General features: G+C 40.0%; 1 protein-coding gene across 6 annotated transcripts in view; it reads left to right on the forward strand.

Moving 5' to 3' along the window:
- Nucleotides 1–20,587, forward strand: part of RELL2 (RELT like 2) — a 32,650-nt gene extending 12,063 nt beyond the window's left edge. Inside the window, exons 3-8 of one of the 6 annotated variants that reach the window (XM_081324975.1) lie at nt 741–812; nt 897–969; nt 2,555–2,746; nt 11,171–11,713; nt 14,266–14,488; nt 19,317–20,587. In XM_081324975.1, coding sequence (XP_081181101.1) covers nt 741–812; nt 897–969; nt 2,555–2,746; nt 11,171–11,705 — 872 coding nt within the window. In that variant the 3' untranslated portion in view covers nt 11,706–11,713; nt 14,266–14,488; nt 19,317–20,587. Of the gene's footprint in view, nt 1–740; nt 813–896; nt 970–2,554; nt 2,747–4,135; nt 4,478–8,854; nt 10,094–11,170; nt 11,714–14,265; nt 14,489–19,316 lie in introns of those variants that run through there. The other 5 variants (XM_081324977.1, XM_081324978.1, XM_081324976.1 and 2 more) reach the window with 5 other exon arrangements.
- The last annotated feature ends 1,471 nt before the right edge of the window (nt 20,588–22,058 follow it).

Below are 22,058 nucleotides of genomic sequence, written 5' to 3' on the forward strand. Positions count from 1 at the left end.
TAGATAAGCTCTAAGTTCTTTTCTGAAAGGGGCAAAGTAAATAGTTGACAGATATTATAATAAAATATTATTATATACAGTAATTGTTATGTTATAATAACAGGGTATGATTAAATGTAGGAGAATATGGCTCAGCATTTTATATCATTCAATGGACAGTGTAGAAGAATCAGTTTTCAGGGGAACGGAAATGGTATTGCTGCCAACCTATTGCATAGTCATCCTGCTTTCATGTTTTGTATGCTTTTTCAAAATAAACTGTGTTCATCAGCATGGAAATTAAACATTACTATTGAGCTTTTTCCCTGCCAGAGGTTTTGGTGTCCTTCATTAAATAGTTCCTTTGGTAAGACAGTCCTTACAACTGATTTTTTTTCCTCAGTGAAAATTAACATTCATTCATTATTCATTCAATTTTTTTGTTGCACATAAACCATCAATTGTTCTCATGTAATGATCAATTGTTCTATCAGGAAAAAATAATAATAAGCACCTGTATTTCAGAAGATTAATGAAAGTATTACCTAGAATTTCAAAACCATGCACAATGAAAATAACAGAAGGGTAGTGTTGGAGGAGGAGGAGGAGGAGGAGGAGGAGCCATATTGAAAGAAAAGGACAAAATCAAAATGATTGAAGGGTTGTAGCAGGGGCAGTACTTTGGATTTGTCATGATTCTTAGAAGGTTACAAAGAGTTGCAACTACTCTTTTTTCACTTGTGTGTTTCTTTTTCTTTCAGATGAGGATGAGGATGAGGATATGAATGAGGATACTGTAGAAAAAATAGTGAAATGTATCATTCAAAATGAAGGTGGGCATAATTTTGGCTTAGTTAAGTAAAAACCTATCACCTGGGACCTTGTTTTGACACATTTCTACTTTTTTCTCTTTTTAGCAAATGTTGAAGTTCTAAAAGAAATGCTGGGAGAAGGTGATGCTGATTACCCATTGCCAGTGCCTGTGCCCAGGTGAGGAAAGCATATAGGTTCAACTTGGTATCAATCACATTTTGAGAATCTCTCAATTTTTCCTTTTTCCTTCCCTCAGATATGCTCAGGACTAAATCACATGATATAGTAGTGAGTGTATATAGGGTGTGTGTGTGTATGTGTGTGTGTGTGTGTGACATAACATACTGCCTTATTATTCTTCTCCAACGTAACATAAGTGTAATGGAGATCACTGGTCATAGGAGGGGAAGTTTAAAAGCTCTCCCCAGCCATCTGTCTTGCAAACCCCTCACAATGCCAGTAGTGCTAACTGAGGATTTTCTTCTTGATTGTTTCAAATCCCAGAGGCATGGAAAAAGTGTGCTTGGGGAGGAAATATTGAGAGGTCTCCCCCAACATGACATCCTACGATATCTACTAGGATAGAGAAGAGTGATAAGAACAGCTGCATATTGAATGCATGTGGGTAGTTTTCACTCTATTTGAATGACTGGGCTAGATGTCTGTCATTCAGAAGGGACTAAACATATTGCAGTCCATCTTTTTGCAGGAGGATAAAAAGCCAGAACAGAAGGTCAGGCTCAGATAGCCCTAGTTAATTGGTTTCCTTAGCATTTTTGTCTTGATGCAGGATATTTTTGTTGCCTGAAGCTTTCCTCTCCAAATCTGTATAGTAGTTGTATAATGTACTTGTACAGCTCCTACTGATTTCATTTGGGCCTCAGTAGATATACTTCCTAGAGAATGGAGTTTCATGGATTATACTGGATTATACCATGAGTTCGAAAATAGTCTGAGAACTTATCTAAACCCGTTCTGTAAATAAATTTCACTTCCGCTCTTGAGGTAGAAAAAAAGAAAGAAAGACAAAGTCACATCAATATCTGTCAGTTTAAAGCAGGATTTCTATAAGTCCGTAAATCAGTATGCCAGCTTTTTCAGGGGAGAAGAAGCTTCCACCAATCATGTCATATTCGTAAACAAGTCCATTTAAGACTCTAATCAGCATTCGGATCCACGACAGCAAAAAACAAAAGGGGTAACAAAAAAAAATGTTGCCAAAACCACCCCCCCGATAACTGGCTGCCTTTCACTTCTGCTTAACGCCCCGCCGGCACGCTCGCTCGCAAAGTCTTTAAATTCACTTCCGCTCTTTCTCACTTCCCTGCTTCTTCTCAAACTGCCGAGTCATTGGCTTCGGGGCTGCTAAACCGTGGCCCTCTTTCAAGCCTCCAGATCCTCGGGGTGCTTTCTTTTTTCCAGTGAGGTGGTCGCACCACACCTCGCCTCCGAAGATGCCCCCTCTGCTTCTCCCAGCCTCTCCAGGGCTGGAAACAGCAGAATATCGCCGCAGGAGGCCTGAAAAACAACAAGAGACTCGGCTAGTGGAATAGCTTGCCTTCAAAAATTGTGGGCGCTCCATCACTGAAGGTTTTTAAGAAGAGATTAGACAGTCACTTATCTGAGATGGTATAGGTTCTCCTGCTTGAGTGGGGGGCTGGACTAGAAGACCTCCAAGGTCCCTTCCAGATTCTATTCTGATCTGTTCCGTTCCGTTCCATTCTGTTCTAAACTGATGGTCTTTGCCTTTCCTTTTCTCCAGTGCTCTATGTCCACATCGTAGCAGCCAAGATGGTGGCATTCCTCATCACCACACAGTGCACTTAGGCTCAACACAAGCACCTTGCATTCATTGTAGCAAGAAAAAGAGACCTTCCTTACATCGTCAGGGCCGGTCAAAAGAAGGCAAAAGCAAGATGCACCCTGGAGAAACAACAGTCTTTTCAGTTGGCAGGTAGGTGTTTGCTTTATATAGAAGAGTTTTGGATTAACTCACAATAAGTACAGTATGTAATGAAATACAAGCAGAGTAATAGTGTCAGGTTCTAAGGTTCTATGGCATTGATGTAGTAATTAAGGCTAGAATTTGGGAGACTGTGAGTTCTAGTCCCATCTTAGGCACAAAGTCAGCTGGGCGCCCTTGGACCAGTCAGGCTTTTTGAGCCCTAGGAAGGAGACAATGGCAAACCAATTCTGAAATCTTGTCAGAAAATTAAAGGAACTCAATGAGTGGAAGCTCATTAAAGAGACATCCAATCTGGAGCTAAGAAGAAATTTCCTGACAGTTAGGAAGTTAGGGGTTGTGGGTGCTCCATCACTGGAGACATTCAAGAAAAAATTGGATAGCCATTTGTCTGGGATGGTATAAGGTCTCCTGCCTTGGACAGGGGTTTCGACTAGAAGACCTCCAGGGTCTCTTCCAGCCCTATGATTCTGTTCTGTTCTGTTCATTTCCATTCCATTCCATTCCATCCCATTCTATTCTATTCATCACCTGAAGGCATCAAAAAAGTCATAGCAGCAACATTTTAAATCATAGAACATTTCCAATTTATCCAAATGTACATGGGAATCCTTTGTCCACATGAAACCAGCAGGTTTTTTTTAAAAAAAGGATGTTCTACAATGAATCAGAAGCCTTAAACATGTATATGGGGTCTAGAAGTCAATGCAACAAATTATAAATAGAGTATTCTGTAGCATTTATATGCATGTGAATATATCATTTTTACTGTTCAATGATGTACCTAAGTGGTATCCAGCATGGCATCCCTCACAACATAGAGTTATAGAGTTATCAACTTTATTGTTTGCTTATCTTGTATGTTTTTATTGGTCACACTTACCACCTTTACAAAAAATCAACACCAAAGAAAATCAACATGACCAAAATATTCATTGTATTTATAATTTGAAATTAAGTACATTTATTGTTTGACTTATCAGTTGTAACAAGTAAACATAAATAAAAAAATTAATGCATTTTTTCCAAATGAACACACAGGGAATCAGATGCAATACTCACGCTAAAACATCACCACATTAATAACCTGAATCTGAATATCAGTTCCTAAGAAATTTAAAATAATTTCTATAAATTTTCTTATTATTACTAATATTAAAAATCTCCACAATGAGAACGATTCGTGGTGTTTTCTGACAAGTCAAGGATAAAGAATATCAATATTCTTTCACTCTTAGATATATTGACATAAAAATTGCAAATAAGGAAGACTATTGGAATTCAAATTACATTATATCTGCTATTAATCTGAGAAGGGACATAATTTTTAATTTGAAAGAAAAAGTATATATAATACACATTTTATTTTTGATTTCGCAGGCATATTCAGACACTGGGCACCTCGATTTCTATGCTCTATGCCACTGTGAAAATAAACCTGGATCTTTGCAACCATTTTATTAAAAATAATGTTGTTAAAGACATTAAAAGTAAATGATAATACAAACTAAAAAGAAGGGAAAGAAAAAGATGCAAGGGAAAAGAGGAAGAAAAAATTCCAAGAAAGCAACTTCCCACCTGATCATGACAAGTATAATCAATTTCATCCCATAACTCATCTCCTAACAGAATAACAGAGTTGGAAAGGATCTTGGAGGTCTCCTAGTCCAACTTCCTACTCAACGTATAGTCCTCAATAAAATTATATACACATGGAGGGAAGTAAGTAGTGGGATACCCTAAGATTCAGTTTTAGGCCCAGTACTCTTCAATACAGTATCTTCATAAACAATCTAGATGAGGGAATAGAATTTTCAGAGGACAGTAAGCTGGCAGGAATAGCCAATAGCCCAGAAGAGAGGCTCAAAATCCAAAAGGATATCAATAGATTTGAACACTTGGCTCTATCTACATAAAATGAAATTCAGTGTAGATAAAAGTAAGGTTTTACACTTGAGCAAGCAAAACCAACTGTACAGGTGTCATGGTCAGCTCGCTGACTGGGAAAGTTTTGAGTCGGAGAAACCGTTCCCAAACCAACACAAGTGTTAGTGATTGTTTAGAAAACGGAGAGTGGGAGGACCAGAAGAAAGGGAAAAGTTTTCCTATGCTATTTTTTTTTAGTCCCATTTATATCCTGCCCTTCTCCGAAGACTCAGGGCGGCTTACAATTTAAAGCTCAAATCAATGTGCTTAGCAATAGCCTTCATTCTATGTATATGCCTGCTTATTAGGGCTTCGCCCCCCCCCCCAAGCGGCATTATTACAAAGTCAGCTTATTGCCCCCAACAATCTGGGCCCTCATTTTACCTACCTCGGAAGGATGGAAGGCTGAGTCAACCTTGAGCCTGGTGGGACTCGAACCTGCACTAATTGCAGGCAGCTGGTGTTACTTAAGGAGGCATTAGCCCACTGCTCCACCAAGGCTCTTGGTGGAGCCTGTTTGTGTGCGAAAATGTTAGAATTGGCTTTTCCACTTCTGTATCTGCATGGAATTTTCAGTAAGGTTATACTGTTGGTAAAAGATGTCCCAGGAGTCTCCTCTACTGTCTCAGCCAATGGGACAGTTGACAAACAGATACAGACTAGGTCAAACTTGGCTCCATGCCAGTAACTGTGAGGGATCTCGGAGTCCTAGTGGACAATCACTTAAATATGAGCCAACAGTGTGCTGCAGGAGCCAAAAAAGCCAACGCAGTCCTAGGCTGCATTAATAGAGGGATAGAATCAAGATCACGTGAAGTATTAATACCACTTTACAAAGCCTTAGTACAGCCACACATGGAATACTGCATCAAATTTTGGTCACCACAATATAAAAAAGATGTTGAGACTCTGGAAAGAGTGCAGAGAAAAGCAACAATGTTGATTATTGCTGGAGGCTAAAACATATGAAGAATGCTTGCAGAAATAGGATTTTTCTAATCTAGTAAAAAGAAGGACTAGGGGAGATATGATAGCAGTATTCCAGTATTTAAGATGAGGGGGTCAACCTATTTCCCAAAGCACCAGAAGGCAAGACCAGAAACAATGGATGGAAACTAATTAAGGAGAGAAGCAACCTAGAACTAAGGAGAAATTTCTTAACGGTGTGAACAATCAACCAGTAAAGTGGCTTGCCTTCAGAAGTTGTGAGAGCCCCATCATTGGAGGCTTTTCAAGAAAAGACTGGACAGCCATTTGTCTGAAATGGTATAGAGTCTTCTGCCCAATTCCTGCAACCAATCTTCATATATTTTAATCTCTAGGTCTTTAATCACCTTAGTTGCTCTTCTCTGCACTTTTTCCAAAGTCGTGACATCTTTTTGTACTGTGGTGACCAAAACTGGATACAGTATGGATTATGGGTATGGCTAGTCTAGAGAAAAGAAGGAGTTATGTGATAGCAGTATTCCAGTATTTGAGGGCCTGCCACAAAGATGAGGGGTCACTGTATTTTCCAAAGCACCAGAAGGCAAGACAAGGAACAATAGATGGAAACTAATCAAGGAGAGAAGCAACCTGGAATTAACGAAAAACTCCCTAACAGTAAGAACAATTAACTAGTGGAACAGCTTGCCTTTAGAACAGGGGTCCTCAAAGTACGGCGGCAGCGAGGGCAACAGCTCCGAATGAGTGGGCTTGACCCCCGTGAGGGTCGGCGTGGGGCTGCTGAAGTGGGGCGCCAGTTATGGGTCTGAGGGAAACAGGCGAAGGGCGAGGTATTTGTGAGGGGTGGCCGGAGTGAGTGAGAAAAAAGGAGGAGAATTTGCTCCTGGAAGGTTATTTCAGGGTTGCGAGAGGTTGTGTGGAGCTGAGGCAATGAAAAGTCTGGAATGCCAATCAAGGAGAATATTTCTGGCTCAGGGTTAAAATGAAGGGTCCTTGGGGGGATCTGTGAGGATGGTGGTTTTCTTGCAGATGTTTCAGGACCCAAAGTGGGATAATAAGTGAACTAATAATGTTACCTAGTTTGGCTCATGAGACGTCTGCAAGAAAGTCACCAAGCTCAGCGAGCACCAAGGACTCCACAGCTGCCCTCCTTCTCCTCTTCTCCTCCTTCATTCCACAAACTCCCTCTCTTCCCGGCATTGCGGATGTTACCTAATTTGGGTCACGAGACATCTGCAAGAAATGCTGAGTGGAAATGGCACCTTGCCTTTCTGACAGATGTAACAGAGCTACTCAACAGTTTCATCGTGCAACTTCAAGGAAAGGGGAAGCTCATCTGTGATATGCATTCACATGTGAAAGCATTTGAAGTAAAATTGGGACATACTCATTAAACAACTGAGGGAGGAAAACTTCTGCCATCTTCCCACAACTCAAAAACTATTTGCAGAAAAACCAGCGGTTGCATTCCCAAACAAAACGTGTGGATTCACTGGAAATGAATATTTTCACTTAAAAGCTCGTTCAAGTAATTAACCAATTTATTTTTCTTGTTTCATTTTTTCATTTTATACTTATTTTACATTGTTCTATAATCGTTATTTTTTTTCCATAGTTTCTGCCCCCCCAACAGCTTGAGGGACAATGAACTGGCCCCCTGTTTAAAAAGTTTGAGGACGCCTGCTTTAGAAGTTGGGGGTGCTTCATCACTGGACGTTTTTAAGAGGAGACTGGACAGCCACTTGTCTGAAATGGTGTGGGATCTCCTGCTTCAGCAGTGGGGTTGCACTAGAAGTCCATCAAGTTCCCTTCCAGCTCTATTCTGATTGAGGCACCATAGGGAAGAGTTCTAAATTATCCCTTGGCTAAATGAAAGACTGCAATAACTGGCAGCCACAAATTTACAGATTCAGAATACTAATATGGCTAAGCTTAGTCATGTTAATATTTTGAATTTGTAAATGATTGTGATTTTCTGCAAAAATAGGATGATGATTCAGCAAAATATCTAAATTAAATCAGTTAGAAATGTTTTGGGAAATAAGTAAATGTTGCCATACTTCTTTTTTTAAGCTAGCTATTGGAATTGCTCAAGTTTTTCTGAATTGGGAGTAGATTAAACTAGAAAATTGTTCACAATTTGGGTTGGGGAGCCTTACATCACATCTGTCAGATTGTAAAATGGCTGGTACAGATTGGGAGCTGTAACTTAACACATGTGGTGGGCATCAGATTGCCCATTAGAATTCTTAAAGGAAAAGTACAGAGATCAATTGAAGAGAGGGATCAGTGGTGACCAGAAGGCAAGACATGGTCATGGATCACAAAATCATAGATTTGAAGAGATCACTTCTTAGGCAATCAAGTCCAACCCCTTCCTTTGTGCAGAGACCCAAATTATAACATCCCAAACTAGGCTTCACTTCATCATATCCAGTGAACAAGAACAAACGATCCCTTTGGGTAATTAGTTTTGCTGTCAAACAACTATTGTAGTTGTTTGCCTCAGCTCCACACAACCCCTCACAAACTATTGTAGACTGGAAGGGACTTCGGAGGTCTTCTATTCCAACCTCCAGCCCAAGGCAGGAGACCTTTTTCCATTTCAGATAATAAATGTCTGTCCAGTCTTTTCTTGAAGACCTCCCTCAATGGTGCACTCACAATTTTGGGAGGCAAGCTGTTCCATTGGTTAATTCTTCTCTCTGTCAGGAAGCTTCTCCTTAGTTCCAGATTGGACATACCTAATTCCCTTAACCACTATATCTTATGATACAGTGTCCAAATTCCTTATAATCTTTGTTACTCTTCTCTGCACTCTTTCTGGAGTCTGAGCATCTATTTGGTATCATGGTGGCCAGAACTGGATGCAATATTCCATGTGAGGCTTCACTAGTATAGAACAAAAGTGGTACTATCACTTCTCGTGATCTTGATTGCACTGGCTTTTTTGGCAGCTGCAGCCCACTGCTGGCTCATACCTAATGGTAGTCACCAAGATCCCTCTCAGAGTTATTATTGTTGAGCCAAGTACACCTATTCTGTACCTGTGTTTCTGATTTTTCCTGCCTAACTGCAGGAGCTTACTTTTCTCATCACTGAATTGCATCTTGTTGGATAGGACTCAAGTCTGTTAAGAGCCTTCTGCAGCTTGAGTCTATCTTCTATTCCTCCCAGCTTGGTGTTGTCTGCAGGTTTGATGAGTTCTCCTTCTGTTTCCTCATCCAGATCATTTATAAACATGTTGAAGAGCAGTGGCCCCAGTACAGAACCCTGAGGTAGTCCACAGCATGCTTCCCTCCATGTAGATGTAGTTCTTTTGAGGACTACCCACTGAAGATGGTTGGTCAGCCAATTGCAAATCCGTCTGGTGGTGGTACTATTTATCCCACATTGTTCTATCTTACCAAGAAGTAGACTGTGGTCTACTTTATCAAATGTGTTGCTGAAGTCCAAGTAAAGTGTATCCACATCCTTTCCCTGAACCACTAATTTAGGCACTTTATCAAAAAAGGCAGTAAGGTTCATTTGGCATGATTATTTTTAAGAAACCCATGCCCGCTTCTTGGTATTACTGTTAGGGCGTTTCTTTCTAGCATTCAGTTTCCCCTCATACAATTTAATTTGTAGATCCTATCATTATTGCCATTCTTTGAAGATATTCTGTAAACTCTTTTTAAAGTTTGTCCTGAAAAAAAAGAAAACCCAAACCCTATCTTTGTGGAACCTGACATAGTATCTCTCTCCAATGTGATGAGGAACCACTGACAAACACTCTTTATGCTTTTTATTTATTTATTATTAGATTTATATACCGCCCTTCTCCTGAAGGACTCAGGGCAGTGTACAGGGCAATTAAAATACAGCATACAAAAGTTAAAATAGATTAAACAAGTTAGCCCCAAACAAATAAATTACATTAAAATTTTAGACCCCAATCCCTCAGTCCAGGCCGGCAAGCTCAAATAACCAGGTTTTCAGGTCACGGCAAAAAGAGCGAAGGTCAGGAGCCATCCGGAGCTCCACAGGCAGCTGATTCCAGAGGGCAGGTGCGCCCACAGAGAATGCTCTCCCCCTGGGGGTCGCCAGCTGGCACTCCCTGACCGACGGCACCCTGAGGAGACCCTCTCTGTGGGAGCGCACGGGGCGATGGGAAATAGACGCCATCTTTTTGAGAAAGCTGTGCATATATTTTAATTATCCTGCCATCCATCCTGAATGGTATGTCATTGAGTTCTTGTCAGATGATTTGCTGATGTCAGTATGTCTACAGCATTCCCAAAATCTTTTCAAGAGGCAAGATTAGGCTAGCAAGATTTATTCTTGACAGATCTATGATGGTTTCTATTTTTAATCTCCCCTGCCAAATTTTAGCGTAAGATTTATCAGCCTGCAGTTTGTTTGGTCTTCCTTTTTATTCTCTTTAGGGTGAAAAGATGGGGATAACATTTGCTCTCCTTCAGCCAGGTAGGAGATAATACATAAAAGATTTGTACTTCAGCTACTTCATCCAGCACCCCAAAATTCAATTTATCACTTTCTAATGATTTAAGTTGATTTAAAGCAAACAAGTATACGTATATATGTTTCCATTAAGCTAGAGTTTAATAGATTCTGCTCCTTTAACCTGCTCTTTACAGTTTCCTGGTGAAGTGCATACTTTTTTGGTTAGAGAAAACTCAACCAAAATAGAACTGAATAGTGTTACTGTTTCCTTGTTAGCATTAACTTCATTGAGCTGCTGAAAATTAAGAACTCTGGGATTACATGATCATTTTCCCACAGTTACTGCATTAGTCACTCCTTCAACTAAATTTTCTCAGTGATGGAATTGAATGCACTTTGGATAGAACTGTATTAATAAAAGGTCAAGGTTTGAAATAAAAGATAGTACATGAATTGAGCGGATAGTTGAGAAGGTGCTTTTGAAAATTAGTGTACACAGACAAATGGGAATGAAGAAGAATCAGTAGCAATAGCCAGTGCTTTTTTTGTAAAAGAAAAAGGTGCCGGAACTCACACATGTCATACAAACCACCTTGCCTACCCTACAAGGTTCCATCCAAAAAAGGTGCCGGAACTCCGTTCTGAGCGTTCTGTGAGAAAAAAAGCCCTGGCAATAGCATACCAGTGCAACAAGAGAATTGAGATGTTCAGATTTCCGTGTTCCAATTGGCTAATTCTTTGGAAATTTAGAGAACAAGCTAAGAAATAAATAGAAGGGATAGATAGGAATTAGGTAAATTTCTACACAAGGCCTGTCCCCTGACTTCTGTCCAAATCCCCAGCTGTTGTAATGAACTTAAAATCAATACACATAGTCAGAATAAATCAGTCTAAAAACACACGAGAAAGAATGTAATAATTCTTCTTCTGCAAGTTCAGCAAAAAGGAGGGGTGTAACAAAACCCATCATCTTTTGAGACTTAGTTTCTGCCTCTGGATCTTAAAACCTGATCTTCAGCTTATCTGGCAACCAGAATGATGTAGTTTTTACCTGAATAATTTGCTGATGCTAAGTGATCTGTCTTTTCTTTGTCCTAGATTTCATGTCATCCATATTGAAAAAAAACCCTCTTCCCATGAATCACAGGAGGAATCTTTTCAGGAGAACAAGCTGGATGTAGCTGATACAGACCAGGAGACTTATAGCAATGAGAAACTTCAATGGATTGGGTCACAGAATGGAATTGTTCATACAGATGGAGTACAGGGGAAAAAATTAGCTCACTCAGATTCTGAAAGCCCACCAAAGGAGACTACTGCAGATGGTTTAACTCGATCAGAGACTCATTTAAATTTAACAGCCAATACAAATATAGTCATAAATGAAACAGAGGGAGGATACTCTAAGGCACGTTCTTCACAAGAGGCAATAAACTCTGCCATTAGTTATGTAACTGAAACTAACTCCACTTCAGGACACAAAGACCTTTCATCAGAAGAACTAGAGGTGGATAAAAAAGCTGAACAGATGGGCCGTCAGAGAGCAGCTTATGAAGTATCAGACAACAAACCAGGACAAGTTCTTTCAATAGGATCCAAACTCGAAATGTGCCCAGTAGAGCAAGTGGCATAAAACATCAGGTAGTTACTTCTAATTTCTTTCTTGTTTTCTCCTATGTACATCTGAATTTTTGTTCTTTCAGTACATAAAGCCGTTAGAAAAATATGAATCAAACATTGATGCACACAACAGTTCTAAACATAGAGTGTGCTGTAGCCATTGAAAAAAGCTGGGACTGCATAGCACAAATTCCTTTGTGAAAATTGTGAAATGAGGGCAACATCTTTAGGGAAATTGAAATGCCAAACAAGTATACTGTACCTTTTTAAGAATTGTGAAACTCCAAGTACACAATTTTCAGTGACTACTGGGTATGTAATGATAATACTTTCTTAATATGTTACTCTCTTGTTGACTTGTAGCTGATGCTCTCTTGAGATGAATGATACGAAAAAGATCCTGAAAGCAATATCAAGAGACTACTGTAGGCAGGAAAGTGAAAAAGAGCACAGATGATATTCTTATCTGATGGAAGGTCAATTGTTGGCTAAAAGGAGGGTGCCATAGAGAGAACTTTGGATTTGGGGACCATTGTTTACAATACCTACAGAAAGGCCTTCTGGCAAGGGGTAGGCTACAATCCACAAGAACTGGGAATAATGTGTTTGGAAAACAATTGGCTTAGCTTATCCAAGGGCTTTAAACTAAAACTGGAAGGGGAGGGAGACATATCTTCAGGAAACATAAACCCCACAATAACCAATCAAACAAGAAGGAAGAGGAACTCAGGTACAAAACAGGAGAAATAGGAAGCAAAAACAAGGTGAAGACTCCTTAAGGTATAAAGGACTCAGATACCTCTACATTATTCTCAAAGTATGGGGAACAAACAGAGTGAACCTGAAATCCAGGTATGATACTGTATTGTTGCCATTGCTGAAGCCTATTTATATTTCACATTTCTGAACTGCCCCTCAAAGAAGGACTCAAAACATGGTGGGATGGAACCTATGATTCAAAAGTACTGCCAGAAAGATATTAATTGTTAAAAAAAATAGACCAAACAAAAGAGGAGGGGAAATTGCATTGTCCATTAGAAATCACTACTCCTCTGCTGAAATACACAGCACCAAGGGGAAAAGCCTTCTCAAATACATTAGAGGAAAAATAAATGACACAATTGTATACTGCAAGCCACCCATCCAAGCAGAGGAAATAGATGAACTGTTTGCTAATCAGTTAGTTAAGGTATGCAAAAACACACTTTTGTAGTAATGGAGGACTTTAACTACCCTGACATCAACTGGGGGACAAACTGCAGCCAACTGGGAGATCAAACAGGTTCTAGTTGACTCCTTTGTCACCCAAAAGGTAGGTAAGGGGACTAGAGGGTCAGCTATAGTGGACGTAATTCTTACCAATAGTAATGAAATGATAGAAGGATAGAAGTTGTAGAAACCCTGGGGGTGAATGACCATGTCATACTAACATTCAACATAATGCAGGCAGACTTCTGGTGGCAACGCCGCGCCGAATGGCGGCTTTTCCCTGGCCGCCCGTCCTGAGGCTTCGTTAGATCGGCGGAGATGGCAACAATCAGCTGTCCCGTGGCTCGTAAACTTCCCCCTCAGGAGAAGAGGGGGAGGTGAGCTTTCTTCGGATAGTGGTAGAGCTCCCCAAGACCTCCCAGAATTATCTGGGGGTCGGAGGGTGAGAGCTCCCACGGAGTCCGAGGCTTTCTCCGAGTCCAGGATGCCTTTGCTCTGTGCAGGGGCGAAGCCAGACGCTGCATCCACATCTGCGGATTATAGTGATTTATAATTGCTTTCAAAGCAGACAGAGCTGACCAGGAGGATTAAAGTTGCAAGTATTCAGAACTTTAACTCGAGTGCTTTAATCTTCTCCATACATAAATTATATTTTGAAAGAGAAAGAGAAAAGATGGTGCCGAAATGTTTTTTCTTTTTGAAAGAATAAAGTACAAAGACTTTGTTAAAATCTAAACAACATATTGGATTTCAGAGTTTTAAAGAATTTTGTTTTTCTTTTTTTTCTTATTGTTATTATTATTAAGGGTTCCTCTTCCTCTTTTTGGACTCTATTTTTATTCTTTTTTTGAAGTGCAGAGGGAAAGCGAAAGTGATTAGGGAGCACCTGCTGCCGGCATCAACTTCCCTCCGCCCTGTGCGTTCCCACAGAGAGGGCCTCCTCAGGGTGCCACCGATCAGAGAATGTCGATCGGTGGCCCCCAGGGGGAGGTCCTTCTCTGTGGGCGCCCCGGAGTTATGGAATCGGCTGCCGGTTGAGCTCCGGATGGCGCCCGACCTTCGCTCCTTCCGTCGCGATCTGAAAACATTCTTATTTGAACAAGCCGGCCTGGCCTGATGGGGGATGGGTTGGGTTTTACGGTCATTTTTAATATTTGTATTTACTGTTTTTAGTCCGGCATATGTTTAATTTTCTTTTAACTTTTGTATTTTTGTATTTTTTATATTTGCCCTGTTCACCACCCTGAGTCCCTCGGGAGAAGGGCGGTATATAAATAAAATTATTATTATTATTATTATTATTATTATTATTATTATTATTATTATTATTATTATTATTATTATTATTATTATTATTATTATAGAAAGTGAATTGTAGCAAGTTGGAAAATGGCTTCGAGACGGCAGGCAGTTCCTGCTGTTTCTAAAACCTCAATCTCTTCGCCAGTAGTTCAATCTGCAACGCAATCCACTTCAAAGCCCACATCCCCTCCACCCTCTCCTCCACCACCAGCACTTACACTTAAAGACTTGCAGGATGCTTTGAAGCTGCAGGCACAAGAAATGACTCAACAAATAAAGGAAGAGGTAGCTGATCTTCTTGAACTTAAACTCAACAAATTGAGAGAGATTAGAGAGATTCCAAGGGTGGAAGGGAAAAACAAGATGCTTGGGAATCTGAAAAATGAGTTCATAAAAGCCTAATCAAACACAATAGCACAGAGAAATAAAAACAAGAGTTCCCAGACTAAACCTGCGTGCATAGTGATTTTTCTGACAGACTGAAAGAAAAATGGACAAGTATAAAAAATGGAAAAAAGGACACAAAACCAAACCAGAATACCAGCAAATATCCTATATCAGTGATGGTGAACCTTTTAGAGACCGAGTGCCCAAACTGCAACCCAAAACCCATTTATGTATGGATGGGTGCTGGGTGGGTGTGGCCCATTGGATGGGTGTGGCCCATTGGGTGGGCATGGCCCATTGAGTGGGCATGGCCCATTGAGTGGGCATGGCCCATTGAGTGGGCATGGCTGCAGTGGTAATGGCAGACTGGGTAGGACTAAAAAGTTCAATCAATCAATTCCAGGATTTGCGAGATCTTTTTTTTCCCTGCGAGAAGTTGAAATTGATTGATTGATTGAACGAACCTTTTTTTTTTTTGCACACAGCGGCAGAAGCCTAGAGTGAAAAGTTTTTATAAAACCCAGCTGAAGGCCTAGGACTGGGGTGACAGCGTGTGTGCCCAGAGAGAGGGCTCTGCGTGCCACCTGTGGCACGCGTGCCATAGGTTCTCCACCAAAGTCCTATATCTTCAAAAATGGACTCAGGAAAGCTAAGGTTCAGAATAAACTAAGATTTGCAGCAAATGTCAAAAATAACAAAAATAAGTTTCTTTCGTTATACGGAATAGAGAGTTGGAAAGGACCGTAGAAGTCTTCTAGCCCAACCTCCTCCCCAAGCAGGAGACCCTATACCAGGGGTAGGCAACCTCGGCTCTTTTATGGCTGACTCAGGAATTCTGGGAGTTGAAGTCCATGAGTCATAAAAGAGCCGAGGTTGCCTACCCCTGCCCTATACCATGCCGGACAAATGGCTGTCCAATCTCTGCTTAAAAACTTCTAGTGATGAAGCACTCACAACTCCTGGAAGCACGCCATGCCACCGATTGTTCTTACTGTCAGGAAATTCCTCCTTAATTCGAGGTTGGAACCCCTCTCTGGTAATATTTCCATCCTTCTTGTTCTGCCCTCAGGTGCTTTGGAAAATAGGTTGACCTCTTTTCTCTATAGCCCTTCAAGACCGCTATCATCTTATCCCTAGTCCTTCTCTTCATTAAACCACACATACCTACTTCCTGCAACTCTTCATCGTAAGATTTAGCTTTCAGTCCCCTAATGATTTTTGTTGGTCTTCTATGCACTCTTTCTAGCGTGCCAACATCTTTTTTGTATTGTGACCAGAACTGGGTGCAGTATAAAGCAGTAAAACTGTGGTCTTCTGCTGTCCCTGTATTGAAGCAGCCTAGGACTGCATTGTGTTTTTTTTGGCAGTTGCAGTACACTACTGGCTCATACCTAAGTGGTTGCCCACTAGGATACCTAGATCCCTCTTACAGATATTGTTATGGAGCCATGTACCACCTATTCTATACCTGTTCGCTTGGTTTTTCTTCCTTTTCTTACCACTGAAGTGCATTTTGTTTAATAGGGCCCAGTGTTCAAGTCTGTCAAGATTTTTTTCTGGATCTTGAGCCTATCTTGTAAAGTGTTGACAGTTCTCCCCAGCTTCATGTTGTCTGCAAATTTGATGAGTTCCCGTTCTATTCCCTTATCTAAATAAAGTTATAAAGCCAAGGAAGATGAAGGGAAAGCAATATTTTTGCTTTTGGGTAATATATTTAGTGGCATACAACTTACTCAAAACCAGAAAAATTATGTTATTGTCCTGTAAAAAAGTGAGTATCCAAATGAGGCATTTGAGAGAAGTAAGCATCACAAAAGAGGTATAAACAAAAGACAGATCTTTTGAGGAATTCTTCACTAATGTAAATCTGCTAAACCTGGATTATAATTTTGTCCAGCTCCCTGAATCCTCATTTTTTTAAAAAAAACAGTAACAGGCTCTGCTAGTCTTAGCAACTAATAATTTTTATTAAACTGATTAGAGTATAAAATGAAAATGAAAATGAAAATAAGAGGAAAGGGGGAAAGAGAGAAGTTTAGGATAAAGGGGAAAAAACCCACATTAAGTTCCAACTCATTTCAGTGCAGCACAGTAGAATGAACCTAATAACATTACAGCCTCAACAGTTTATACTTTATAACAGCATAACAAGTTGGAAGGGACATTGGGGGCCCTATGCCATGCCAGACAAATGGTTGTCCAGTCTCTTCATAAAAACGTCTAGTGATGGCCACCTACAACTTCTGAAGCAAGCAGTTCCACTGATTGATTGTTCTCACTGTCAGGAAACTTCTCCCTATTTCTAGGTTGGTTTTCTCTTTGATTGGTTTCCATCCATTACTTCTTATCCTTCTTTCAGGTGCTTTGGAGAATAGGTTGACCCCCTCATCTTTATGGCAGCCATTCAAATATTGGAATACAGCTATCATGGTTTTTTTTATGCATAAAGCATTCTCGCTCCTGTCAACGTGTATAAGAACGAAATTCCATTTCCCCCCCAAGTTCTTTATCCATGAAACCTGGAACAAAATTCTCTGGTTTAATTTATATATTAAAACAAATGTACAAATTAAACTAGAGAATTTTGTTCTCTAGTTTCATATAAAAGCTTCTTTATTAAAATATGAATCTTACTCCAGTATCACTTTCCCTTGTCAGATGTCCACCAAAGATAGTAAAATCTTCTTTCCTTACATTTACATTTCCAACATATATTAGAGAGGATGAGAAGATAACAGGTATAAAAATCAAGAAAGAACTTTATAAATTGAGAGCTTTTGCTGATGACTTAGTTATATTCCTGCAAGACCCCAAACTGGTATAGAATGCTTGATGAAAAAGCTAGGTGACTTTGGAATTTTAGCCGGCTTCAGAATAAATAAAATGCTTGTTAAAAATATGCATTTTCAAAATTATGAAATATTGATTAGAAAGTTAGCTTTATTATGTCTTCTCAGAAAGCTTTTTTTCAGAAAAGAAACAATGGTGAGCCCAGACTGGTAGATGTATGACTAAATAATAACTTTCATTTAAAAAAAGTTGGAGTCAAAAGGATGTCATAAATTTACATATATACAATTGAAAGATTTAAACTAGACAAAAAAACTATGGGTCTGACCTTGCAAAAAATGAATTTGAAATCGTATTGTGTGGTAATGATGAACATGCAATTGCCAAGGTTATAAACTGTTATTGAAATTGAATTTGAAGAATGAATATGTGAAACAAAACATGATTCAATGGGCAAAGAATTTTGGGTATAATATAATACTTGAACAATGGGAACACATCTGGATGAAGGGTTTAAAATTTAGTTTGAACTATAACTTGGAAGAATTTTTTTTATAAAATGACATGCCATTGTTATTTAACACTGGATAAATTGTCAAAGATGTATAAAGGTCTTAGCAGATCCCAAATGGCAGAAAAGACTTCTGCAGGATGTTGATTTGCTCTGGGCAAAGCTACATAGGTATGTAAGGCAGTGGAAATTACTCTATAGACTGAAATTCTAGAAAACAAAGCTGAAATTGCCACTGTAGATTGAGCATACAATGAGCAGTTTAATCTATTAAAGAAGCAAGTGTCCCCTCTGCAAAATTTTAAATTGAACAACTAGTGTCCCTCTCCATCAGACACAAGTTCATGAACTTGAAAACTAGTGCAATACTTTTACACTACTAAATACTTGCATCATTTTGCAGTTGTTGGCATTTAGAACAATGCATTTACAAAGGAGCTGCAGAAGCCCGATCAAAGAGACAGTTGCTGTTATGATTGAAGAGAGGTGCCTTGTATATACTCACACATAATGAAATTTCTCTTCTAAAGAACAGATGCCCTAAGCCAGTGTTCCCCAACCTTTTTGGCTTTGCAGACCAGCGTGGGGGGTGGGTGGGAGAGGAGAGAGGATGGTTCTGCGTGAACGGGGTACATGTGCTTCCAGCTCCATTTCCACAAGCGGCAGGCACACCCACCTGCTGGTTGCACAAATAGAGCTGTGTGCATGCGTGCACTTGCCCATCGCTTGTACACATGGGAACTGCATGCACACATGTGCTCACCCACAACTTGTACAAGTGGAGCTCCGTGCATGCGCTTGTCCGCCGCTTCTGCAGCCTGGTCCTGGGCCGTGGCCCAGAGGTTGCGGACCCTGCCCTAAGCCGTCTTAAAGAATAATTGCATACTGAAGCTGTTTTTAACTTACATAGATGTTGATTAATATAGGTTTTGCCTATGGTTGGCCACAGGAACTACTAGAAGATTTGGCTAATTCCTAGGAAAGAGAGATGTGCTAAAATAGATTAAAGATTGACACTAATAATTAAAGAAAGTTAAGACTAGAACCTTATAATGAACGCTGAGCTTGGAAATCTGCAGACGTTCCTCTTTATTCTGTTCAGTATGCTGGGAATAGGCCAATTTCAATAAAGATTAAAGTAATCCTCTGTGAGGGCTTATCTTAACCATCATCTTAATTATTCTATGAAAACAAAATAAATTATTTTTAACTGATTATGAGACCAGTTATTTCTGTTTATATAAGTGACAAAAACCCTGGCATGTGTAGGACAAGGGCATTAGTATTCAAGTAAACCAAGGAGGTAAGACTACAGCATCAGGCTTGTAGAAAGCCCAGAATAGTACTTAATCCTGCTGGGAATGGATTTGCAACGGGACTCCAATAAAATGGCATTTTTGGTACTCACCATCTTTGTTCTTTCAGGTCCTACCAACTGCATGGTCAGGGTTGCTAAGGAGAGAGAGCCACATGGAATGGACTTCGGGCTTGCAGGGATGAAGTTGCTACATCAAAGCAGATTAGTCCAGGCTGGAAAAGCTGCTCTCTACTTGGCATGGTCAGACCATCAAAAGGACATACTACTGTCATCAGTAAGGCTGGCAAGTTCCATATTCCCATTACCTTCTCCGTGCAAAAGCAGAACAATAATCGCAGGGACAGGAGCATGTTGTAAAGAAAACAATCATTAGCGGAAATTCAAGCCCCTCTGTATTCTTGAAAACTTTGGTAAAGTCAAATCTTTTACTGATATGTGTCTTTTAAGAGAGCAGGATGTATAAGCATGCCTCCACCGATAAGAATTCTACTCTTCACCGTACTGAAGTTCAGTATGTGGTACTTGCAACAAACCCAGTCTCATAGACTCAAGCTTCAACACTTAACAATAGAAAGTAACTAACAAATTATTCTAGCTCATAGTAATTGTCGGCATTCATCACCCACACAAATGTTTCCCTAGCAGCTCTGGGTGGCATACTTCTGAATCACCATGGTCTTGTTTCTTTCAGAGGGCAAATCACATCCTCCAGATCCCAAGAGTACTCAGCCATGTAGGGAATGAATAGGGAAAAAAGGTTCTGGGTCCTTTGCTTGTGTAGTGACTCAGATAAGACAACAGCTAACTTATTTAGAGTTGTGTGCATACCTGTGCCCATTTTAACTTTGAAATACAATGACTCTGAGGTCTTTATTAAAGTGGTAGGTGACTTGTAAGTGCTGTATACCCAGGAGCAATGGAGTTGTATCTCACGTTGCCAAGCATTGAACAAATCTTGCTATTTAGGAACTGCATTTTCTTTATTGAGTGCAGATCTGTCTCAGCCCAGGGGAAAGGCATTTTTTCTAGGAATGCAATAAAGAAATAGGCATTTCCCTACCTAATGGTAGGAAAACAGTATTCTAAGGGTACTCTTCTTGTTTCCACAAATCTATAACTCCCATAACATAGTCAAGCAGCAACTTGCTTTGAGCTTTTTCATTGTGGTGTTCACTGCAAAAGGTGTGGACGTGTACACATGACAGATACTTTTGCTCAGTAAAAAAAAACTTGTAGGTTCACATGAAAATTCTGGACAGGTTTTTCTTTCTAGAAATAGAGACTTGAATCTGAATGTTGGGATCAACTAAATCCTTTAGAACTTTCGTTATCATGCTCTTCTGTAAATGTCAATTAAAAAGCCATAACATAAATCCTACTTCATTTTTGTGTGTGTGAAATCAAATAATACTAATGTATTTAAATGCAGTAAATATGAAAAAAATATAGTGACTCAACATCTGTTGCTTTTCAACAATAGAACACAAGAACTACTGCTCTGAAGAAAACAGTAAAAGAATGAGAATAGGAAAAAATGGACAGATGGCTAGATCTATGAAATAAATCTGTTGGAATTTAACCTACAGAGACTCTCCTGCCATCTCGGGAAGCTCCTGAGCCCAGTGCAGATTTTCCCATTAGCTTGCAAGTTCAGTTTAAAAACAGATGATGAGGGCTCTTGACAGGTGGGTGGATGTGCTACTTCTGATTCAGCCAGCACTAATTCTGTAACTATCCACTGCTCCTGCCAGTCTAGGACAACAATTCAAAATTGCTTGTTTGGAAGAGGAAACAACATAGAAGAATTTGCCTTTCTCAAGATTCATGTATGTAGTCCATAAATAACATACTTTCTGTGAATGAATCATTTAGCAATTTGAGAAGTCACAATTTTGTGTAGGGCTGAACAATATGGGAGCGCACAATGTGGTGGAAAGTGGCCAATAGGAGTTGAGCAGAAGCAGCCCCTGACAGCATTATTAACTCAGACACCACTGCTGAAGCATCACAAATTATGCATACAGCAAAGCTTGTGTTTAGAGAAACACTTTAGGGCAGACACGTCAAACACAAGGCCCGGGGGCCAGATCCGGCCCGTGAAGTGGTTTCATGTGGCCCGCGAAGCCATCCTGGAAACAGTGAGGGAACGGCCCCCACTGCCTTGGCCCTGGCCCAGAGACCCTCCTTCTGCCAGAAACCCTCAGATCTGTCCCACTCCTGCCCAGGCCCCCATAGGCACCCTTGATGCGAACGATGTAGAGTTGGCCACGCCCACTGAGTAGGCCATACACACTTTAGCCACGCCCACCCAGTAGGTGACACCCACCCAGGCCACACCCACCTGGCCCCCTGAGGGCAACCGCAATGCTGATGCGGCCCTCAATGAAATTGAGTTTGACACCCCTACTTTAGGGTCAGCTCAGCTTAATATAAAATGAAACACCTTGGCTAGGGATTAGAGATGAATCAAAAGAAGCATCTTGAGGTCATCTTTAGGAACAGGAATTCTTCAGTCCACAGTTAAGGGATTTTTTTCTCTGAAATAATATCTTCTTAATTTAATAAATTCATCATCATAGAACTGTGAGCCTATTGGTCTTTTTCAAGAATGACAACTATTTACAGAAAGAATAGCAATTTTTTTTTAAAAAAAATCTGAAATCTGAGTGCATTGGATAAATTAGAAATATAAATAAATAAGTCAATCAATCAATCAATAAACAAGCAAGCCCTCTCATTTAGTAGAGTAATTATACATTTTAGAGCTGAAATGAGGCTTCCATCTCTTCAACAGACTAGTGGTCATGCTTAACTGCTTTTGGGCACAATTTTCTTATTTAGACCATTTT

Source organism: Vipera berus, assembly GCF_964194415.1.
Source record: "Vipera berus genome assembly, chromosome: 3".
Taxonomy (NCBI): Eukaryota; Metazoa; Chordata; class Lepidosauria; order Squamata; family Viperidae; genus Vipera; species Vipera berus.